This window comes from Urocitellus parryii, chromosome 8, assembly GCF_045843805.1.
Source record: "Urocitellus parryii isolate mUroPar1 chromosome 8, mUroPar1.hap1, whole genome shotgun sequence".
NCBI lineage: Eukaryota > Metazoa > Chordata > Mammalia > Rodentia > Sciuridae > Urocitellus > Urocitellus parryii.
Window position 1 is genome coordinate 127542523 of NC_135538.1, and position 25543 is coordinate 127568065.

The 25543-nt window shown below is 35.6% G+C and overlaps 1 protein-coding gene across 1 annotated transcript; it reads left to right on the plus strand.

Annotated features, from left to right (window-relative positions):
- Positions 1-1774: 1774 nt before the first annotated feature.
- Positions 1775-22133, plus strand: Scand3 (SCAN domain containing 3). The gene is made up of 4 exons (XM_026414542.2): positions 1775-2214; positions 14120-14267; positions 17399-18888; positions 20217-22133. The coding sequence occupies exons 1-4, from the start codon at positions 1795-1797 to the stop codon at positions 22131-22133; spliced, it is 3975 nt and encodes a 1324-aa protein (XP_026270327.2). The 5' UTR covers positions 1775-1794.
- Positions 22134-25543: the final 3410 nt, after the last annotated feature.

Consider the following 25543-nt stretch of genomic DNA (forward strand, 5'->3'; position numbering starts at 1 on the left):
CAACAAATGGGACTCAACAGCACACCACTCACAGTTTTTTTAAAAATTAGCTGTTAGTTTTTTTATTGATTTTTTTGTTTGTTTTAGAGATTTCCGAAATGTTCTGATTATTCACAGCCTTTCAAATTAGAAATGTCAAAATGTGGGCGTAATCAATATAGAAACCAAAGAAGGAAATGGAGAATGGGAAGAGGATCCACTCAACAATATTCTTTAGTCATCTTTAAAAAAAAATTTTATACCTTTATTTATTTTTCTTATGAGGTGCTGAGGATCAAACCCAGTACCCCACACATGCTAGGCAAGTACTTTGTCACTGAGCTACAACCCCAGCCGGTCAACTGTTTTTTATTGAGGACTCTTCAAGAAGGTCATGGGGCAGGTTGGGTGAGGAGGGGAAAGAGGAATCCAAGGCCAGCGAGTGGGAGGATTTCTGTGCTCCCACACTCCTGGCTGAATAAGATGGCCTCAGCCTTTCACTCTTGTAACGGAGTCATCGCTTTAGTTAAATGTATTCATTCCAGTACCACCAGCCTAGTGCACCTTCAAATTTCTTTCCTGGCGGCACACACTGCTAGAAGCAGGAGCCGGGTGAAAATATTCCAGTACCTGCACACTAGTGATTTCTTGGGCTCTGAAAACCCATCCAGATTTCGTTCGTTTTCTGGAACCAGTTTCCCCACAATTGGTTAGTCCGGGCTCATACAGACAGAAGTGGCAGAAATGACTGGTGCTACTCATCAAGGGGAAGCTCATTCTCCATGGACCTCGGTTTTCCCATCCGCAAAAGGAAAGAATGAACTACATCTCAGTTCTTTTTCAGGTCCGACTTACAGTGACTGGGAAAGGAGAGAGTGGGCCGAAATCAATGAGAAAAGGCAGGTGAGGAAGCGGTCTTCGACTTTCGTTTTAGGACCCAGAAGTGAGTACCGCTCGGTTGCATACCGACGACGCTTTATTAGGACGACGGAAAAACCCAGGGCAGTCTCTATAACAGCACCACTCACGCGTGGAATTCTTTTCACTAGGATTACAGATAACGGGGTGGCTCCAGAGGTAATTCTCTGTAGCTTCCGGAGTACTAACCTCCTCGACCAGAACCAGCTACTATAACCACTGAGATGACCGCACCACCTGGCATCCTAGAGCGGACCGGAAGTGAATCTGCCTCACCCCCGCCCCCCCACCCCGGCGGAGACACGCTGGCCCCGAGGCTGCAGTGTTCCTAGACCATCCGCCTCCGCCCTGCCCCCCGCCCCCCACGTCCTCGAATTTCAGTGTGAGCGCCTCAGAGGTGGAAGCTGTGGAAGGGAGAAACGGGCTTGTGCGTGGCGGCAATCGAGCTTCCTCCTCGGGCAGCTCGTGGTGTGGGAGGAGACCCTGTCCTCTCTGGGCCAGGCTTTTGGGAGCTCCGGTCTTTCTCGTGACGTTCGCTCTGATTTCCTTTTCGTAGGCTTTATTTAGGGCTAAAGTGTCCGAGATAAAATCAGTTTTCTATTTCGCAAGTATCCTGTCGCTCAGTTTGTGATCCTGCAGCTTTAGTGAGTAGTTGTACGCTCATCATTTACGGTCTTGTCAGAGAATGACTTCACTTTCAATGGAATTGTTTTAGTAACTGTCCTGTGTTGCGACGTAAACAAATCCTTTAAAACTGCCTCTGTGATTGCTGTTCCTTAAGTGTTTTCTTATATCGAACGTTTTCGTGACCAAAGAAAAAAGAGCTCAGGTAAAAATCCCCCCCTCTGCTTAGACCACTTTTGTAAATAGCCTTTCCCTGAGCCTTCTAAGCTCAGGATGGAGACATCCTCTAGGATCCTCCCAGCCTTGGCTGGCCAGGTTTTAGAGGAACCAGGGGAGATTGTCAAAGTAAAGGTTAAAGAAGAAGACCATATTTGGGATAAGGAGTCCTGCCAACAGAGGGATTTGTCTTATACCAGGGAACGCTCTCGGCAGCGCTTCAGGCAGTTCTGCTATCAGGAGACCCCTGGGCCCAGGGAAGCTTTGAGCCAACTGCGGGAACTTTGCTGCCAATGGCTGAGCCCAGAAATACATACCAAGGAGCAGATCCTGGAATTGTTGGTGCTGGAGCAGTTCCTGACCATTCTGCCTGAAGAGCTCCAGGCGTGGGTACATGAGCATAATCCTGAGAGTGGAGAGGAGGTGGTAACTATGCTGGAAGATTTGGAGAGGGAACTTGATGAACCTAGACAGCAGGTGAGAAATTGGAGGTGCCATCTTAAACAGAGAATTTGGGTGCAGAGGTCCAGAATATAGTAAGTGGACTTAACACCACACTGGTGGCTGCAAATTCTAGTTTTGGGTATTATTTCTTATTTGGTCACCAGTTGGATGTTATGTTTATAACAGCCTTTGTGTAAATGAGAGCTGATCCAAATAAGTAGATTACTTAACCAAATGTGAATCCTTGATCTATTGCTTACCAGTGGAAAATTTAACGACTGTGAGATTGAACAAATACATTAGGAAAAATGGTAAAATAAGCATTAATATCTTGTGTAGCCATTTCTTCTTATGAAGTCCGCTATTTTTATCACATATGAAAATAAATCAGCATAAGAGTATGAGGAATATCTTCTAGGAGAGACAAATTGAGAAGTAGCCTCACGTAGTGGAAATATGAGGAAACAGTGAATCACAAGATCTGGCTGTGTTCTATGATAGGCTTTATGATTAATTAGGTCTGTAACCTTTGGCATTTCCCATTGCCTCTGGGAATTTAATGCCTTCATTTATTCAATCAAAAGATAAGTTGCTTCACTAATTAGCTGTGTAGCCTTGGGCATATTACACCTTTTCTGGGACTTTAATATCTTCATCTGCACAATGAAAAGATTAGTTGCCTTTCCTAGGTTTTTTTTTTTCCCCCAGTACCTAATATTGGTATGTGAAGTGTTTTGAGTGAAGTATTCTTTTTAGAAGAATTTTAGAAGACTGTTGCCATTACACTAGTGTTATTTTTTAACGGAATTTGCCTGCTATGAAGGTGATTTTAGAACATTATAGCTATTGCCAGGCATCTTTACATTTTTATAATGATGACATCCATACATTTATCTGAACTCTTTGAATATGTTCATATTTTTCTATATACAGTCTAATGTATTGAAAAATGTGTTTCTGGAATGTAGAATATTTCATATGAGATTAATATAATGCTGTAAATGAGTAATTATTATGCTGAAATTATGCTGGTTCATTCATTACTTTTCCCAGCAAGTTGGTATTTTGGGCCATCAAATAAGAACAGCTGAATTCAAACAAACTATCTGATTGTAGCTGAATACATAAAGACATACAATATTGTACATAATGCCTCATCCCCCTACCCTTCTACCCCCATTCTTCCTTTTGGAGCTCTTGGCCACACTGTCTTGTCTTGGAAGTGGTTGTTTGCATGGTTCCCATCTTTGTGTGTTTTTTGTTAAAATTTTTTGTATCCAGAAAATGAGCAAGCAAAAGGGTTTGCAAGTGCCTCAGAAGCATGCTGGTGATAAATTTCTGCTAGTGAGTATAAAAGAAGAAAAAAATTTAACTGAAGAAAAGCTTGAAATTATAACTTTTTGAAAGAACCTGTGATGTGTCCTGTGTCATAAGGAGGTAAAGTGTATAATTAGAATCAATGCTTGGAAAAGAAAGTCATTTAGCTAGTTATCTAGCTGGAAAAACTGCCAGTGCTACAAAATCTTCTAGAACAAGGCATAAAGAAATGGAAAAAATGGAACATTGGCTACACATGTGGGTTGAATACCAAACAAGAAGCAATCGGGTACATCCTTTCTCAAAATTAAAGAGAGAGTTTTAACAATATTTGAAGGTCTTAAGATAACACCTGAAAATCCTGCAGAAGTATCTTCATTTACCATAAGTAGTGGCTGATTTAGTGATTGTTATGTTTTCCACAATGATAAGTTGTCTAGTGAAACTGTGAGTGCAGACGAAGAAGCTGCAAAGAAATTTCCCCTAGTGTTAGGAAATTTTATTGCTGAAGGGGGCTACAGCCTGGACTAGATTTTCAATTTTAATGAACTAGTCTCTACTGGAATCAAATACCTTCAAGGGTCTTTCTTTGGGAGAAATGGGGATTCCAGGGTTTAAGATTACAAAAATTCAACTGACTATAATGCTATGAAGCCACTGGAGATATAAAGCTAAAGCCTGTTTTTTTTTTTTTTTTTTTTTTTTTTTTTTTTTAATTCCTTTGCCAACCCACAAGCTGTCTAGCAAGAGAAGCTAGATGACAGAGCAGATATTTACTGATTTTCTGGGTGATGTTTCTATAAAATATTTAAGAGTAGCTGGATGTGGTGGTGCATATCTGTATTCCCAGTGACTCTGGAGGCTGAGGCAGAAGGATTGCAAGTTGGAGGCCAGCTTTAGCAATTTATTGAGTCCCTAAGTGAATTAGTGAGACCCCTGTCTCAAAAGGGGGTGGGGGTGGGGGTGGGGAGTGGGGGGTGGATGGGTGGGGGTGGGGTGGGGAAGACTGGGATGTAGCTCAGTGGTAAATGTCCCTAAGTTCAATCCATGTATCAAAAAATAAGATATTTAAGAGGAAAGTTTTGTCTTGAAATTTTTAGCCAGGTATGGTGGTAATGCCTGTAATTCCAGAAGCTTGAGAGTCTGAGGCAGGAGGATCACAAGTTGAAAGCCACCCTCAGCAATTTTGTGAGGTCTTAAGCAATTTAGTAAGAGCCTGTCTCAAAAAATAAAAAGGGGGGCTGGGGATGTGGCTCAAGCGGTAGCGCGCTCGCCTGGCATGCGTGCGGCCCGGGTTCGATCCTCAGCACCACATACCAACAAAGATGTTGTGTCTGCCAAGAACTAAAAAAATAAATATTAAAAATTCTCTCTCTCTCTCTCCTCTCTCACTCTCTCTTTAAAAAAAAAAATATTTAAAAAAAAAATAAAAAGGGCTGGGGATGTGGCTCATTGGTAAAGCACCCCTGGGTTTAATCCAAAAAATAAATAAGTAAATAAAAATGAAGTAAAATAAGATTCTTAGAATTGTCAATCATACACCATGCCACCCTCTAGCAGTTGCTGAGCTTTTTCTTCAAATACCAAAATTCTCTTTTCACCTCCTAATGCAAATTATTTACTCCAGTCCCTTGATCAGGGTGTGATTGCAGAATTTAAAGCATGTTATTTGAGGTGAACATTCAAGATGTTAATTGTATCTGTAAAGGGGATAATACCCAAACAATTTCTGAATTCTGGGATTGAGTCAATATTAAACTTGTGACTGGTATTATTGGAGAGGTCTAGAACAATCTCACAAAATCTTGATTGCCTGGGGTATGACATAGAATTCTTCCTGATTTAATACATGATTCCAAGGCATTTAGCCTTCCAAAAATTGTCTCCCAAATCAAATCAGATTGTATTGCTACTGCAAATGAGGTTAAATTTAAAGAAGTTGAGACTGAAGATATTGAGGAACTACTGCCAAGGATCTTTCTGTACAAGAGCTACAAGTTATTTGCTGAGGCACACATGAAAGGTGTGGAGAAGAAGAAGATGCAATTCATCAAGCTGCTCCTCAAGCCCTTTCCACTTCTAAGTTATGATAGAAAAATGGTTGCAGTGGATGGAAGATAATCACCACAGTGCAGAACACAGCAGGTTTGTACTTCATAGCATAGGGTCCTATGCTATGAAGGAGCCATAGAAAGAGCTTCTTTATGAAGGAAAGAAAATATTTTAAAAACTGGATATCTTTTTATAAGTCAGTGCTAAAGAAATAAAAACAAGATGATGAGCTAAAATAATTACTGTGTATCTTGGAAAGTGTGCAAATGCTTCTTCAACTTCTAAAGATAGTATCTCTCTACTCTTGCCCTTTCCTTACACCTATTTCTAACAAGATACCATCACCTTTCTAAGATGAAATGCTATGTAAAATTTCTTCATTTAATATATTTTTGAGCAAACTGTATTTTTACTGAAGTTGCTATAGTTTGATTCATGTTTCAGTAACAATTTAGTTTTTAGACAGTCCATCCTTTACCTTATTTTCCTCATGAATCCTGTTATTTTTGTGCAGTGTTGCAGAAAGCATGTTCTTTTTGGAGAGTCATACATTATAACACTAATGCCTGTAAGGCAGTTTCTCACCTCTAGCAGCACCTCTTTTTCTTTTGTTTCAAATAAACTTTTTTTCTGTTAGTATGTGCCTATTACTTTATAATTTCTTCTAGCTTTGTTGAAAAATGCAGCCACTGGTAGGAGTTGGTGTTTGGTCAGTTCCCCAAGTAACATTTGCAGGTGTATTCTGATCATATTTGATAGTTTTTATATGGCTTAGGATTTATGAATATCTCTTAGTCTTGTTGAAGACCAAGTTTGCTTAAGTGTTTCTCATTTTTCTTGTTTTTGTGTAATTTCTGAGAGGGGGAAATAACCACTAATGGATAGTTTTAGCTGCCAACCCAGTATGTATTCTCCCCATCATGTTGTCCTAACAAAATGTTGGGTTTGTTCATGCTGGTAATATACCTATATAAATTCTCTTCCTGCCTTTCTTGTACTAGAGTTAGCCATATAGCATAGTTATGGACAGGAAGAGCTAAATATGTTTTCTGGGGAAGCTTTTACTTTCTTGATAAAATGTAACAGATGTGTTTAGTTTCACTTTATCTGACTTCCTATGGTAGCCATCTTGTGACCATTAAGTTGATGATGAATATGAGAATGAGTACCAATATGTTAAAAATGGCAAAGCAGAAATATGAAGACGGGGTTCCTGACAAAACTGTTAGGTAAGTGATGCAGTGCCACCAACTACTTCTGAATGTTATGTGACAAAAATCAAACTCTATTGGCCAGGTGCAATGGTGCACACCTGTAGTCCTAGCGAATTTGAAGGCTGAGGCGGGATCCCAAGTTTGAGGCTAGCCTCAGTAATTTAGCAAGGTCCTAAGCAATTTAGACCCTGTCTCAAGATTAGGAAAAAAAAAAAAAAAAGGTTGGGGATTTAGATCAGTGGTAGAGTGCCCCTGGGTTCAATACCCAGTACCAAAAAAAAAAATTAAAAATTAAAAATTTTTTAATTTTAAAACTGTATTTGAGCTGCTATAAGTTAGTTCTAACTTAATGGAAATATGTACATTTCTAATGAGTATAACAATATTTACTCCACTGTCTTACAACCAGAAGTTTCTTTTCAACAATTAACATATGCAATTTTGGATCCAGTATCTATTTTTCTAACCATACAGCAGAGTAAGTTCTATCATTGGCACACATTTAATCCTTTAAGTATCTTGTTCCACCTGGTGAGTACACCTGTGTTATTTGTTTTCCACTGATCTGTAGAATTCAAATAAACAAAAAAACAACTTATTATATAATCTAAGATATGATACTTTAATGTTAGGTAGGCCAAGAAAATTTTCTCTACTGTGTACTGTTTTTTATACTAATCCCTATGCATACCAAAATCATTTCAGAAACTTCTTTATTCAGTTGAGGGTACATTTTGGAAGACCAGCATGACAATATTAGCATGACAATACTGTTGATGAGTATAAAGTTATTAATCTTTGATCTACTATACATTTTATTTTTATTTTTTAATTTTGTTTTTAATTGTAGTTGGACACAATACCTTTATTTAGTTATTTGTTTATTTTATGTGATGCTGAGGATCGACCCAGGGCCTCGAATGTGCTCTGCGAGTGCTCTACCACTGTGCTCCAGCCCCAGCCCCAGCCCCAGCCCTCTACTATACATTTTAAAGCAGTACAATTTTCACTAATTAACCTGAATTACTGGTATGGACTGTTTTCCTTTTTTTTTTCTTCTTCCTTTTTTCTTTTTAAAGAGAAATCCCATTTCAGTATTTAGCATAGAAAATAATATGTCACTGATATACAAGTTAACCATCTAAATTATTATCTTTCCTAATTCATAAAAATTAAATAAATACATTTTATTGTCAAATATAGGATAACATTTTTTTCTTTTTTAAAAAAGGAAGGAGGGGCTGGGGATGTGGCTCAAGCAGTATCGCGCTCGTCTGGCATACGTGCAGCCCGGGTTCGATCCTCAGCACCACATACCAACAAAGTTGTTGTGTCCGCCGAGAACTAAAAAATAAATAAAAAAAAAAAAAAGGAAGGAACTTTTAAAAATACCTTTATTCTATTTATTCATTTGTATGTGGTGCTGAGGATCGAACCTAGGGCCTCATATGTGCTAGGCAAGCACTTTACCACTGAGCTATTGCCCCAGCCCCACATTTGATTTTTTTAAAATATGCCATTTCTTTTCAATGTTGCACAAATAAGAAGTTGATAAACTTTAGCTAGACAGCTTAAATAAATCAGTACATGTAGGTCAGCAATATTTTATTGGTAATTTGGGATGTATCACAACTTCATTCCAAGAATTGTAATTTAAATTGATCAATGAATAATATTTCTAAGGCAAGGTTAAGAATTTACCTGTGCATTATAATTGATATTTGTACTCATGGTAACTTCTTTTGCATTATAACTATGGACTTAAAGTTACATATTTTTTAAACAGATTTTATTTGTTTGAATTTGCCATGGAATTATTTTCTGTTGCTTAATTTATCACTTCTTAATATTGAAAATCTCAACACCAGTCCAGACATTAATGAAGGCAAAACTGCCAAACAATAAGGTCTTATAGACTTATTTCATTTTTCCCTATGCCAGATCCAAATTATGTACAAAAAGCTCATATCTGAATTTATAAAGTACAGCAAATCAATAGGATAAAAGACATACTCCAATAGAAAAATAAACAAAGGACTTGAATATCTATATTTTTAAAAATAATAACCAATTGGCCAACAAAATTATAAACAATCATACTAGTAATTAGAAAAATGCAAATTCAGACATACTATTTTATTCCAACCAGAAAAGATTTAATAAATTAAGAGTGTCAATATGACTAAATTTTGGTGAAGATGTTTAGCTACTGGAATGCTTATTACTAGGAGTAAACTGTTATGATTACTTTGGTAATATCTGACATACTTAATCATACTCCATGAGCTAATATAACTCACATTTAAAGACATGTAAGAGAATATATAACAGCATTATCATAATTGCCAAAAATTTACATGCCCATTAGAAATAAAATGGATGAATATATTGCAGTAAATTTATACAACTGAATACAACAATGGAAATGAATGAACAATTGCTACATTCAACAGTGGGGATGAATTTTACAAACATAATGTTAACCAAAGAAAGCAGACAAAATATTGCATTATTCTGTTTATGTAAATTTCAAAAAGCAAATGAATCTGTGGTGATAGATGTCAATATAATAGTTACTTTTGCAGAAGACATTAGGCAACAAAACACCTTTCTGAGATGTTGGTAATGTTCCTTTTCTTGACCTGTGTGGTTCACTTTGTGGTAAGTCATTGAGTTCTGCATTTGTGAGTTGTGTGTGTTTTTTTTTTCTCTAAGCCTATAATATTTCAACAAAATTAAATTCAAAAAGGTAATTTATATCCTATTACAATGTTTCCTGCATGATAGCTATGGTACTTGACATATATGCACATTATTAGAATTCTGTGTCATATGAATGGGAAATCATTTTTTAAAGCCAAGGCTAGTGAGGGAAAATTTCAGAATTAACCAAATTTAAAAACTAAATTCAGAAACTGATTCATAAGCCACCAGAGGATATGCTGTTTTCACTTGGATTTTGCAAGTTTTGTGCAGAGCATAGGTTGATTAGTTTTCAACACTACATCTTATATACTGGTATAACAAATTATTTTCCTTTGCTTGACTTCAATAACATTTGTCAAGGCAGACCAAAATGCAATGTTTCTCTATGGCTATTTGCAAGAAGTCAAGATTGTTAGGAATGTATGATGGCCAGGCTACTTCCATTTTAAGTGGTACACTCAGAGGTGGAAGCAGGGACATCATATTCAAACTGAAGTGTCCAGGCCTATTTTCTTTTCACTGTACAGTTTACCAAATGAATATAAAGCCAAATTTATGTTCTTGGGAAGTTAATAGCTTTTCTTCTTGAGAAACTTCATCTCTTGCTTATAATATTAGAATTAATCATGAAGATGTGATTAATCCTAGAGACTGCTCTTAAGAAGTCTTTAGGAAGTTATTGGTTATTGGACATGCTTTTTTCATGAAGTGTTCACCAGATTTCACAATGGCAGAGATTCTGAATAGATTTTGCCTACTACTTTCAGTTTACTTATTGCTTAATTGATCAACAAAGATTCACAACTATGCCAGTGTGCTGTTAGTAATCCTTCCCAGATTACTATAAGATTCCCTATTGTACACTGACTTTCATTTCTTCACTTGGCACAAACAATGGATGGTATAACACCTGAATTTACAGGCCTATATTTTACAAAGATTTAGTAAATTAATTACACAAAATGCTGAAAAGGAATACAGTAGAGATTTAAGCAGTTTCTTCTGATTTCTGATGAAAGTGAAACCTAACCAAATACTAGGATAACAATGTCATGTGGATAATTTGAAGGTTAACATGCTTTTGTATTAAAGACAACATTTATTTTAGGTATTCACTAACCTACTAATCAGTTGATTTAAGTTCCAGTTCTTCTATCTGATTCAAATGTTTATCATTTGGAATAGACAGTTCAGCCAGACATGTGGCACATCTTGTAATGCCAGAGATTTGGGAGTGTAAGGCAGAAGCTTTGCAAGTTAAAGGCCTATCTGGGAAACTTAGACCCTGACTCAAAATAAAAAACAAAAAGGACTGGGCATGCAGCTCATTGAGTATCCTGGGTTCAGTCTCTACTATTAAAAAAAAATAATAGGGGATTTAATATTTTAATAATAATACTTTTCAAAGTCAGCTGTAATATCGTTTTTTCCCCTTAATATTACGGTCAGATATACTTATTTGTGACCAGTGATATCCTTTCCTTTTGACTCTTTTCTTATTTATCCATACCATTAGTGTAATAGGTGAAATAACAGTCCAGGAGAAATCACCTGCTAAAGTAAGTCAGCAGAACCCAAGGAAACTAAGAAACAATCAACTATTGCCTACTGACATGAATTCTGAAGGGATTACTGGATTAGCTAATAATTTAATGGGATACAGCTAGTGCAGAAATCTGTGCTGTCTAGAATTCAAAATAGATAGTAGATAGTAGATAGAAAATCATTTTCTATCTTAGAAAAAACAATTAATTGCTTAGTTATGGAAGGAAAATGGTTAAAACACATGAATTTTATTTAAATGTGCAAATAAATGTGAAAGAATTGCTAGGAAAACTTACGATCTGGGAAATAGTGTTATCTAGATATTAATGGTACTATAAAGCCTCTTTAGATAAAGCTAATTTTGACACACAAAGAAATGAAATGAAACAATAGAAAGTATAAAAGCAGACCCAATGTTATCTGAAAATGTAAATATTGCCATTCCAAATCATGGGGGAGGGGAAATAAGTGATGCTAAGACAAAGGATAGCCTCTGGGGAGGAGCAGTACTGGGGGACTGAATCCAGGGGCCCTATACCATTGAGCTGCATGCCCAGCCCTTTTATTTTTGGGGGGAGATTGAACCTAGGGACGCTTAACCACTGAGCCACATCCTCGGGCCTTTTTTATATTTTATTTAGAGATAGAATCTTGTATTGCTTAGGGCCTCATTAGGTTCCGGAGGCTGGCTTTGAACCTGCTCACCTACGGAGCTGCTGGATTACAGGCTGGATAGGCTACCAGGTCTGGCCCTTTTATTTTGAGACAGGTTCTCACTGTTTGGCCTTGAATTTTTGATGCTCCTGCCTCAGCTTTCTGAGCTGCTGGATGTAATACAGGTGCGCACCACCAGGCCTGGCAAGGATAGCCAATTTGAAAGAAACATTAGATTCATATTTAATATACTATAATTTAAAATGTGTCTGAGATTAATATTTTCATTTTTAATTGTACAGGAAGTAGGAGAAAACATGAATGACTTGGGTGTGTATAGTTACTCAAAATCCAGTAGCAATATGTACATGAAAATTTTATAGGACAAAAGCTCACAGTCAAAATAATAAATTGATAAAAATATTTGCAAACTACATCATGAATAAAAGCTAATCTCCTCAACATAAATGCAGTAAAAAACAGCCAAGAGATACGAACGTTTTCATAAACTAAAGAAAGTTTCTTAAATATACAACAAAACTTTCAACCGTAGCCATAATAAAAGTGAATCAAAATTATATTGAAGTAGATACCATTTATCACCTATGAACCTGGCAAAACTCAAAAGCTTGATGAGTCTGTTAGCCTGATTGGGAAAGGCAAGTTCTCTCATGTATTGCTGGTACAAGTACAAAATGGTATAACACCTAAAAAGGGATTTTTTTTCACTGACTAACATACATTTATCTTTTGATCTAGCAATATAATTTCCAGGGATTTACTTTGAAAATACATGTCTACAAATAAGAAATAACAGATAGTTTCTCACAGCAGAATTATTTGTAAAAATAAAATATTGTTGACAACCTAAATGCGCAGTTACATGAGTAATTGATTAAATTATGTACATCAATATAATGTGATCTTAGGCAAATCAAAAGAAGAGTGAGCAAGATATCTATGAAATTATTTTTAAGCAAAATTTTTATATTAAATGACAAAATAAAGATGTATACTAGTATATATAATATGGAAGAAATAAATACATTGTATTTGATTTGTATCTATTACATATACACAGAAGTACATACACATGCATATACATGCAAACATGTATACATGCAAACATTTGCATATAATGTTTATTTTTTTATGGGAATAAGTAGAGTGCAGGCTGTGTGAATATGAAGAAGACTACTCTGAACATATATTTTGATTTTTTAATACTATGTAAAAGGTTTTAAGTATTTTAAAATATATTAAATTCAAAATGATTAAACAGAAATGAACCCAACTATATCTCAAAGTAATAACAAAATAAAAATTATTCAGGCAACTTGAACACAGTATTCTGACAGATATTCTTAGTGTGATGCTTCCTATGGATATATAATCTACAAACATGTTGATTTTTACCTAGTAGGAATGTTATTGGAAGTATCCTACAGCACAAAATTTATGTAATTTGGAAGTAGTTCTGTGTTTTTTGTAGGTGAGAACAAATGAATACATATATTTACATTGTTTTGAACTATTTTGTTTTTTAACTGTGAGAGAAGATACAAATTAGATTGTGGAAACTAGGAAAACCTTATGGTATTGAAACTACATTAAAATCATATTTTGGAAAATGTATGTACCAGCTCTAGCCATGAAAGGGCCTAGAGGTGATGATCCTTTATTAACAATGAGCCTACATTCTACTGAGTCTTTGCTACTAAACCCTGTTGCCCTCTAAAATCAGGAAAAATAGTTGAAACCAGGTCTGGGACAGGAAGAATAAATGTGGGCCTTGAATTACATGGGATATACTAAAACAACAACAAAACTAGTGGAATTATGTCAGAATAAGGTAGGAGGCAGCTTAAAGAGGCTTCCACTGACCAAATTTGATGCAGTCTGTGCATTAAAGTGATTAAGGATGGAAATAAGACTGATACAGTAATAACTTTTTTTAAAAGGCAGGTGAAGGAGAAAGGACAGAAAATTGAATTTCAAAAGAAGTCACCATTTTGCAACCCCCAATATAAAAACTGATTTAGGCAACAATCATGAATGAATGCTAAAACCATTTCATTTTTTCTTTTTTTCGTGGTGCTGGGGATTGAATCCAGGGCCTTATGCATATGAGGTAAGTACTCTACTGACTGAGCTGTATCCCCAGCCCAAAATATTTATTCTTAATGAAATCAATTTACTGAAACACATTTACAGTTTTCTCAAACAGAACAGGGATGGTATTAACTCCCATACAATGAAGACAGTTTCTGTTTTAAGGCTCTGGCTTTATTAATTCCAGCTTTAAGAAAACAAACCACTATCTTGGAATCTTCTTAAGATTTCAGTGAAGACTTTCTTAACATTCTGTTTCAGTGGAAGAATGTATTAAGGTTTATCTATGATTTGTGCAGTAATCATATCAATTACCAAAAGTACCTATTTGTCCTCAGGTCCCGCAAGGCACATATGAGCAGGAAGTTCTTATGGAAGAAATAATCCCTCTGGATTCTGCAAAGGAGTCCTTAGGTACCCATCTGCAGTCTATGGAAGACAGAATGGAATGTGATTCTCCAGAGCCACATCTACTTCAAGATAACGGTGAGGATAATTTAGGCCTGGGAAAGATGCTAGAGACTTGAGGAAGAAAGGGGCTAGTCACTGAGAAGTTTATCAAAACTCATGGTATTTCAGCTTCTGAAATGTACTTGAAGGAAAAACCAAGTATAAAAAAATCAGTACAGTATAATATTAATAAATAAGTTGAATTAAGCAGTCAGGTGATCATGTCAAAAATAGTTGAACATAAGATTTTGCGTGGATATTTTGCAATGGAGTTAATTTAGTACCTATGGGTAAATCAGAGATACCTCTGTACATAAATAGTCAGTGTCACAATAAATCCCATTGCTGTATCCCCTACTCCCAGTTTTTGTCACATAAGGGCTTGTAAGTTTTGAAAATACTATTTAGAATTCTACTGAAGAGAACAGAATTTCTGAATTCTACTTTCATTAGTTTTTTAAGGTCTGTTAAAAGAGTGTGATGTGTAGTAGAGGCAGGAGCCTAGACTGGCCTGGTTCTGGATTTACTGTTATTATTACTTTTTAAAATGATAATGGATAAAATGTTTTTCTCCTCTTACAGCCCAACAAGTCCCTGTTTCTTGTTTATCCTAGACTTTTTAATATTGATTCCAAATTCTTGAGCTCACATTCTTCTGATTCTCATTTACATTGACCTACATTTCCTCCCCAAATTCTTCCTTGTTTTCCTTACTTTTCAGCTCATAGTTCCATAACATGGCACAATATGGATCAGCATGGAAAGAAATACTGTTTATTGAATGGTCTTTTTAGTTGCATTTTAAGATAGCACTTTTGAATGTTGTCATTTCATTTTAAAGTTAATCCATCAAAATTTTATTTATTTATTTATTTGATACTGGGGATTGAAACCAGGGGTACTTAACCACTGAGCCATATCCCTAGCCCGTTTTTGTATCTTATTTAGAGACAGGGTCTCACTGAGTTGCCTAGAGCCTCAATAAATTGCTGAGTCTGGCTTTGAACTTGTCAAAGCCTCAGCCTCCTGAGCCATTGGGATTACAGGTATGGACCACCATGCCTGATAGCCAATCAAATTTTATTAAGCACATTTTTGTTTGGTACTAGGGATTGAACCCAGGGCACTCTACCACTGAGCTGTACCCCCAGCCCTTTCTAGTTTTTATTTTGAAATGGATTCTGGCTAAATTGGCCAGGCTACTATTGAATTTACGATCCTGTATCAGCTATCCCAGTAGCTGGGATTATAGGTATGCACTACCACACTCTGGCTACTAAGCACTTTTGAAAAGATACTAGAGAAATAAGTCATCCCTGTTATAAAGTTAGCATCTTGTTAATTTTATCTTTGAATGAGTTAAAAAAGAAAGTGCTGTAGTGCTATGTGTGTCTTGAATAGATTGTTTCTCAGGAAAGGAGAATTTGCTGTAAGCTTAAATTTAATGATCAAAGAAGTTTTATTGGAGTTATTGAGAATTAGGTGAGGCCAAAACACATGGTAACATATCATTAATGTTAACCGAGTTTGGGAAATTTGAGCATGTGAGATGATTTAAATCCACTAGTTCAATATTTGGTATGCAAATGCAAATTGGTAGTATAAACAGTGTTAACCTTTGAGATGGCTATAGGGATATAGAGGCAACATGCTAATTCCAGGTTATTCTTTTTCATTTTTTCAAAATAGTTTTCTTCAGACTGAGTAATCTAAGTTTGAAGTTTGAAGTATTCTAAGTGTTTGTGTTATTGTGAATATTCTAAACATTTAAAAATATTAGATATTTTTTATTTGGACTCATTTGCTGCTCTTACTTTATTAAAGTTAGTAGTGAGGGTATTTGTATGAAATTTGTATTTTCATAGGCCCTAAAAGGGAATTGATATAAGCATATTATTTTATTTTATTTTAAATATCAGATAAGTCTTCCTAATAGTGTCTCCAGAACATACTTTTTTTTTAAAGAGAGAGAGAATTTTTTAATATTTATTTTTTAGTTTTCAGTGGACACAACATCTTTATTTTATTTTTATATGGTGCTGAGGATCAAACCCAGTGCCCCGCGCATGCCAGGCGAACGTGTTACCGCTTGAGCCACATCCCCAGCCCTGATATAAGCATATTATGTTGGAATTTAAGCCCAGATATTGATGTACCAAATAACCTGATTGAATAAAAGAAATTGTGGTTGTAGTTTGGGGTTTTCAAAAAAATGTACCACTATATTGCTGTGTTAGTCAGCTTGTTGTCATTGTGACCAAAATACCTGACAATAACAACTTAAAGGAGGAAATATTTATTGTGGCTCACAGTTTCAGAAAATTCAATCAGATAGATGGTCAGCTGTCTCTATTGCTGTGGATGGTCAGCTGTCTCTATTGCTGTGGACCTGAAATGAAGCATGAGGCAGACCAACATGGTGGAAGGAGGAAAGCTCATAGCAGCTGGGAAGCAGAGGGAGAGTGAGAGATTTCAGGGAGAATATAATCCCTTTCACCTTCAGTGACCTACTTCCTTTAATCCAACCTCCCTGTAGTGCATCTCCCAATCAATGGATTAATCCACTGATGTGAGCCCTCTGTGATTCAATCATTGCCTAAAAGTCTACCACTGAACCATGCTTTCAACACATGAGCTTTTTTAAAAATAGCTTTTATTTTTAAAAAATTAATATGTATGGGGCTGGGGATGTGGCTCAAGCGGTAGCGCGCTTGCCTGGCATGCGTGCACCACAAACAAAGATGTATCCGCCAAAAACTAAAAAATAAATATATTAAAAAATCTCACTCTCTCTTTAAAAAAAAAAATAAAATGTACATTCCAGGAAACAGAAAAACAAAGAACAAAGTCATCCAGTCACAAACAGCTTCTTGAACGTGTTCAACACACGAACTTTGGGGGACATTCTAGATCCAAACCATACAATTGCTGGAGTTTCTCCAGCCAAAAAAAAGTGTTCTTATATGGTGAATAAATAGACACAAACATTAATTTATAACCTGCTTTATATATAAAGCAGTGCTTTAAGGCTTACCCTGAATATTGTTCTGATAAGTCACATACTGGCTTTCTACTGTTTACTATATCAGAACTTTTTATTTGAGCAACATTTATATTTTAAATTATATTCCCAAATATTCTAATTGATTTTTCCCTTTATATTGTAGGGTCATATTTGTGGCTTTCCATGATGTCTCAAAGCGTGGGTGATGATAACATTAGTAGCTTACATACTAATGAAGCAGAAATTGAATCAGAAAACATGAGAAAAAGATTCTTCAGAAATTTAGCAATGTTACTAGAAAACAAAAGTAATAATACTAAGATATTTTCTAAAGCAAAGTACTGTCAATTAATAAGGGAAGTAAAAGAGGCTAAAGCTAAAGCAAAAAAAGAATCAGTTGACTGCCGTCGCTTGGCTAGATTTGATGTTATCCTTGTACACGGAAAAGAGAAGCTGATTGAGGCTATAAATGGAGAAACAGATAAAATACGTTATTATTTACACAGTGAGGACTTATTTGACATTCTTCATGATACACATCTTAGCATTGGACATGCTGGACGTACCCGCATGGAGAAAGAATTACAAGCAAAATATAAGAACATCACAAAAGAAGTTATAATGCTATACCTCACACTCTGTAAACCATGCCAACAGAAAAACTCAAAACTCAAGAAAGTTCTAACATCAAAAATTAAGGAAGTTAACTCAAGATGCCAAGTAGATCTCATAGACATGCAATTGAATCCTGATGGGGAGTATAAATTTATTATGTATTATCAAGACCTTCATACAAAGTTAAGTTTTTTGCGATCACTAAAGTCTAAAAGGCCTGAGGAAGTTGCACATGCTCTTTTAGATATTTTTACAATTATTGGAGCACCCAGTGTCTTACAATCCAACAATGGGAGGGAATTTTCAAGCCAGATTGTCAGTGAACTCAGTAATATTTGTCCAGAATTGAAAATTGTCCATGGGAAAGCTCAGGCCTGCCAAAGCCAAAGTTCTATAGAACAAACTAATGAGATCCAAAAGAGAATCTTCTCCTGGATGCAAACAAACAACTCTCCACACTGGACTGAATTTTTGTGGTTCATTCAGATGACCCAAAACCGATCCTGTCACAGAGGTGTACAGCAGACTCCATGTGAAGGTACATTCAGATCTGAAGCTAAACTGGACCTGTCCCATTCTCAGTTAACTGAAGAATTTGTTGCCAAATTGCACAGAGAAAATGAATTAAATCAAGCCAACAGAGAGTTAGAAAATACTTTAAGAGCCCAGTATGAAGAAAACATTGAAACTGGAATAGATAGTAGTGATATTGAAGAAAATCTTTCTATTACCCCTAATATGGCTGAAAAAAACCCTTCTGAAAGCAGACTAAGATTTTTATCCTGTGTAGTTTGTGAAAAAGAATGCACAGGTGCCAATAGTTGTACATCATGTCTGGGAAATGTCCATGCAATCTGTGGAGTGCCTTCTCAACATGAGACTGAGGTCTGTGGTCACCAAATAACTTGTAGTCTTTGCCATGAGACCAATTCAATGAAAAGGAAACATAATGAGATTCAAAGAGGTTTGGCTGTTCAACCTTCTAAAATGCTAAAGTCATCAGAGACACCATTTTCACCAGACACAGTAGGAGACTGGGTAAGAGTTTTGAATATCCACTGTATATGAAAGCAGGGTAAGAGCTTCATACTTTACTGTGAACAGGAAAATTATTTATGAATATGAATTACTTGACAAGGTGTACCAAATCACATTTTGACCATCTTAAATATATTTTTCCTCAAAGAAAGGCAAATTGCTTTAATGCCTCCCACCGGCTTTTTTTTTTCCCAAGTTGGAGGTTATAACCTTAGATGTTTCCTGGTTTATTATTCTAGGGTTTTACAGCTGTCTGGTGTCAGGCATTTCTCATGGGATGAAAAAGCTAAGAGTAAGAGGACAAATAGTGTATATGACAGATGGTATGCTTCTATGGAAGAATGAATTGGGAATAAATGAATTTAATGCTACTTTTTTCAATTATATGTGAATTTGGGTGGGAACATTAGCTAAGAAAGGACATTTTAAATCATATTTAGAAGGGGTTAGAGTAATGAATTTGATTTGAAGATATGGGTTTGTGCTGGGAAAGAGTTCAGTTGCAGGACTTAAATAGCATGATTTAATACCTAAATTGTTTTAAACCAGGAGTTTTATGAGGTAGAGCTAATGTTTTGAAATATGGAGGTTACACATGATTTAGGCCAGAGGTACTCAAAAGTGTGACTTGTAGACCAGTAATTATCTGCAAACAGTTTTTACTAGTCCATAATGAAATAAGTATAAAATTGAGATTATTAGAAACATTTATAATGATTTGACATTGCAACAACATCCAAGCACATGTTTAATAAATTTGCCTTACTGAATAGAGTATAGAACAGTTTGGGTGTTAGTAAGTTCAAAGGTGGTGGGAGTTGCATGCTAGTCAAACACAATTAAGTTCACATTATAGTGTGTGATATTTTTCATGCAGTTTGTTGGATTAACCCAAAGGATATAAAGCTCAGAAAATGTAAACATTTATTTTATAACTTTTTAAAAAGCTTTTTAAATTTTTTAGTTGTAGATGGACACAATACTTTTATTTTAATTATTTTTATGTGGTGCTGAGGATCAAACCCAGTGCCTCACACATGCTAGGCAAGCGCTCTACTACTAAGCTGCAGTTGCAGCCCCGTTATTTTATAACTTTCTAATTTTGTTTTATTTTATATTTTTGTAGTACTGGGGATTTAACTCAGCCTCAGGCGCACTGCAGGGCTGCAGTGGGCAGGGGCCCTACCACTGAGCTGCATCCCTAAATCTTATAACTTATTTTAATATCATCTTTTTAATCAAGTCTAGTTTTGAGTTTATTATTTGAATTTATTAACTAAAAGAGGGAAGTAATATTTATATTATTTATTTTTAATCTTAATTTTCAGATGGCGAAACAAACTTCACTGGATTTTTTTGTAAAGAAGAGACACACCTTTTCTGAATACAGAAGTAGTAAAAAAAGAAATAGTAACAATAGAAGTCATGCTGAAGAAGTGAAAACCAAAAGAGTTCATACTAGTTTTACTCGGAAATATGATCCTTCCTACATTGAGTTTGGTTTTGTAGCTGTAATTGATGGAGAAGTACTAAAACCACAGTGTATTATTTGTGGAGATGTACTGGCGAATGAAGCAATGAAACCATCAAAACTTAAGCGACATTTATATTCGAAACATAAAGAAATAAGTTCTCAACCAAAAGAATTCTTTGAAAAAAAGATTAGTGAATTGAAAACTCAACCAAGGCAGGTGTTTAGTGTTTCTCATATAAACATTAGTGCTTTACGGGCTTCATATAAAGTAGCGCTTCCAGTTGCTAAGTCTAAAACACCATACACAATTGCTGAGACACTAGTGAAAGACTGCATCAAAGAAGTTTGCTTGGAAATGTTGGGTGAATCTGCAGCAAAAAAGGTAGCTCAAGTACCACTTTCCAATGACACCATAGCTCGACGTATTCAGGAACTGGCTAATGATATGGAAGATCAACTCATAGAACAAATAAAATTGGCAAAATATTTTTCATTACAACTTGATGAATGTAGAGATATTGCCAACCTGATAATCCTATTAGTCTATGTGAGGTTTGAGCATGATGATGATATAAAGGAAGAATTCTTTTTTTCAGCCTCTCTGCCTATAAACACAACCAGCTCAGAACTGTATGAAGCTGTGAAGAATTATGTTGTTGACAAATGTGGCTTGGAATTTAAGTTTTGTGTAGGAGTATGTTCTGATGCTGCAGCTTCAATGACAGGAAAACATTCCAAAGTGATTACCCAGATCAAGGAACTTGCACCAGAATGTAAAACAACACATTTCTTCATTCATCAGGACAGTCTTGTTATGAAAAAAATATCAGCTGAACTTCATAGTGTGCTTACTGACATAGTAAAAATTGTGAATTATGTAAAATCTAATGCATTGAATTCAAGATTATTCTCCTTATTATGTGATAATATGGAAGTTGATCATAAGCAACTGTTATTGCATGCTGAGATACGGTGGTTGTCAAGGGGAAAAATTTTATCAAGAATGTTTGAAATACGAAATGAACTCTTAATGTTTCTGCAAGGCAAGAAACCTGTTTGGTCTCAGCTTTTTAAAGATGTGAATTGGATAGCCAGACTTGCTTATTTGTCTGATATATTCAGTATTTTTAATGATCTTAATGCTTCTGTGCAAGGAAAGAATACAACATGTTTTTCAATGGCAGATAAGATTGAAGGACAAAAACAAAAGTTAGAAAGTTGGAAAAACAGAGTATCTACAGATTGTTATGATATGTTCCATAATTTAACAACATTCATAAATGAAGTAGGTCATGATCTTGATATTGCACATTTGCAAGAAGTTATCAGTGAACATCTTAGAAATTTGTTAGAATATCTTGAATTTTATTTTCCATCAAAAGAAGATCCACGCATAGGAAATTCATGGATCCAAAACCCATTTCTTTCCTCAAAAGATAGTTTAAATTTAACTATAACCCTCCATGATAAGTTGTTGAAACTGGCTACTGATGAAGGATTGAAAATAAAGTTTGAAAATACAGCATCACTTGCTTCATTTTGGATAAAAGTTAAAAATGAATATCCTGAGCTCGCTGAGATAGCTTTAAAGTCTCTTCTTGTATTCCCTTCAACATACCTCTGTGAAACAGGATTCTCTACTTTAAGTGTTATTAAAACAAAACATAGAAACAGTTTAAATATACATTATCCCTTGAGAGTAGCATTGTCATCAATTCAACCTAGATTAGACAAATTAACAAGCAAGAAACAAGCTCACTTATCACATTAAAAACTTTATTAATGTATATAGATGGTTATTCAAAATGTGCATACATTTAGTGTGAGGAATTTGCTATTGCACTTTAAACACTCTGTTTAGTTACAATTATGGAAATATAAAGTTATGAGTAAAATATCAATTTTCTATATAATTTGTTTATATATACACTTTCAATGAGGAATTTGATTAATATTAATTTTTTTTAATTTTTATAATTTTTTGTTATATTTGTTACTTATTAAAATAATTTTGGTTTTGTTTAATATTTAAAAATTCATTTTTTAGTTTATATGTTTTTTTATTATATTTCATTAGCATGTTAAGATTGTAGGACAACTTCAGGATAGGAAATGATTTCTTTGAAATGGCAGAATAAATCAGTGAAGATTGAATTCAAGGGGTAGGATTAGAATTCAAATGCAAAGAATAAGGTCAGTAAGATGTTAAATTTGTTAAGCTGATCCAGAGGGTAGACTGGAAGTCAATGTTATATTCATTTTGTATATGCACTGTTACCTAGTGTGTTAGTAGGTGAGGTAGAGGAAACACTTATCTTGTAATTGTGTTAAAGCTTTGGATTTGTATTGGTGAATTCTGGTTTTATAAGTGTTGGGGATTGAGCCGTAGTGACAAATTTTTCAGGTTTTTAGACTTTGCTATTGTCTTCAAGGTGCTTGGGACAAAGTTAGGTATTATTACCATCTCAAGTACATCTAACAACCTCTATTGTTTAGAGGTGACTTGAAAAAAATATCACACATTTCTGCTCTTATGTCTCTGTATATTCACTTCTGATTGAAAACAGACTATTAGCACAGGGCAGATTCTTTAGGTTAAAAGATAACAGTCTTGAAAATATGAACACATTTATATGTGCACATTTGCAAAAAGTTATCAGCAATCATCTTACAAATTTTCCAGAAAATGATAGTCTTTTCCTAGACAAGTATCAGCTTACAGTAAGTGCTTCTTTTCAAAGAAATGAAACAAAGCTAAAGAAGAGAAAGATATTTAAAGATATAAAATGTTATTAATAACAGCCTTTTGCTTGTAAAGTGGAAGAAACATTCTCATGAAGTTTTTAAATCTTGATTGAATTATGTGTTATTGTGTGTTACTTTTAATGAAATCGTATGACTTTCTCAAAAAAAAAAAAAAGGTGATAATGGTGGATAGATTTAGAAAGTGATTTGACTCCTCCAACCCACAATTTATATGCTCTCTTTCCTATGTGATGAATCATTTGCCACTTGTTTTAGTGCTTAAATAAAGTATTGTGTTTTCAATGTAAAAGTTTGAAAAAGCAGCATGGCGATTTTATATTTATTTCTAAAGTAATCTATGGAGAAAGTAGACCAAGAGAGACATTGAGAGTATATTTTAAAAGAGAATTAAATTCTCTTACTTTTTCTCTAAGAAGAAATATAAAGATTATCTGTGAGCAGAATTAGATTCACCTGGACAAGAGTTTTGGTGCAAAGTCTTTTCATATACTTTAATTAGTTACCTATTTTTTCCTGGAAATGATACTGTTAGGAGGATAAATTGCGTTCTCTTTTTAGGCTATAGGAAAACTTGTCTTTCCTCTCTTCCCTCCTCTGTTTATTGTTTTACTATACATTCTTTTAAAAAATGCATCTTGGGGCTGGGGACGTGGCTCAAGCGGTAGTGTGCTTGCTTGGCATGTGCAGGGCGCTGGGTTCGATCCTCAGCACCACATAAAAATAAAGATGTTGTGTCCACCGAAAACTAAAAAATAAATATTAAAAAATAAAAAAATTCATCTTAATTGAAATATATGTCTAGATGACAAGATCTTACTGTATATTCTTTTTTTTTTTGGCGGGGGAGGTTTACAGTCATTTTATTGTACAGAGAAACCAGGTGTACAAGATTAGAGCAGATGATGGTGACCTTTCCAAGGGTGAAGCCTAAGCCTGGCTGGAAGCACACAAAACCCAGAATATCTCCTTTCTGATCCTAACCTATGTCACCTGACTCATGATGTGAGATTAGTGCTGCACAACCACAAGGAATGAAGAAAGAGGTCCAGCTGGGCAGAGGCAGCATCCCAAGAGGAGGCAATTACACAATCATGATGAGGATGCTAACAAAGTGCAGTTACCTACTCTCCACTATTCTTTACCAAGAAATAAAGGGTATGGCATGAACAGAAAATTATGTTTTTCGTTTTTAAATAGATCCTGATAGGATGGGGTTCCTTGTTAATCAAGAATGGGATGAAAATCTAGGCCAATTATGGATCTTGTGTTAAAGAAAAGAACAACAATGATAAGAAGAGAATATTTTTTTCTTTTTTCTTAAATAAGACAGGACAAGCATCTATTATTTTCGCTTCGGTGGCAACAGACTCATTGGTTTTTGTAAAGGACAATTTGTGCAATACAGTCTGTTGATAAGGATGCTCCATCATGGGGGGACAAATGTAATATTGACTCTTAATGACAGACTCAGACTCCAGTTGAAAGAAATGATGCACTCACCACTATCATCCTGCATGTGAAACTCACAATATGAGACACAGCTCATGCTAGATCCACAGAGGAACCACTTACAATTGCAATGTCATGACAGGTTTTTGGTGTTGTGACTTATACATGCAAACTCTCAAAAAAGTTGGAGATAAAAGGATGGGGGAGGGCTGGGGATATTGCTCAATTGGTAAAATGCTTGCCTCACATGCACAAGGCCCTGGGTTCAACCCCAAGCATCACAAGGTTAAAAAGACGGACGGTAGAGAGTTTGGTTTAAAAACCACAGAGTTCTAGACACCAGCTATGGATGCCTCTGTTCTCTTTGACTATATGTTCTTTTTTGAGAAACACATCTAATCACTGAGTGTTATGAAATTGAAAAGCACCCCGTTTATGAAAGACCCCCGTTTCCCTGTCCAAGGAGAATCACACGAAACACTGGCTGCAAAAGCACGAGGTGGTTTGTTGAGACACAGGCGCCTGCGGGTGTCCAGCAGAACCTCAGCCGGAGCTTTGGTGAACTGGCACACCGGGCTTGGGGATACAGAGATTTTTATAGGGTTTGGGACAGGTTTCGCGCGCGTGCGGGAAGCAACAGGTTTCTTATTGGTTTGTTTAAATCTAGCATATAAGGCCACCTAGGGGGTACAGGTCTGCATTCCAAAAACCACAGGTCTGCATTCTATTCTCTCTGTTCCTGCTTATCTGTTCCTGTTTATTCATTCATGCCTCAGGATGTGGGTGCTCTGTTCTTTCTCAACCGGTTATATGGAAAGCACATCCGGTGCCTGAGCCTGTTTATGACAAACCCGGTATCTTGATTTCATATCTTGGCCTTAGGTAACTGGACTAACTGGGCTAGGGTCTTTCAAAATGTAGTTGAAAGAAATGATGCACTCACCACCATCATCCTGCATGTGAGTC

Bases quoted from the DNA above. Each gene is read 5' to 3' on its own strand.
- Scand3 (XM_026414542.2), top strand. From the start codon at position 1,795: ATGGAGACATCCTCTAGGATCCTCCCAGCCTTGGCTGGCCAGGTTTTA. The intron at 2,215-14,119 runs GTGAGAAATTGG...ATTTGTCCTCAG, and splicing joins TTGATGAACCTAGACAGCAG to GTCCCGCAAGGCACATATGA. The intron at 14,268-17,398 runs GTGAGGATAATT...TTTATATTGTAG, and splicing joins ACATCTACTTCAAGATAACG to GGTCATATTTGTGGCTTTCC.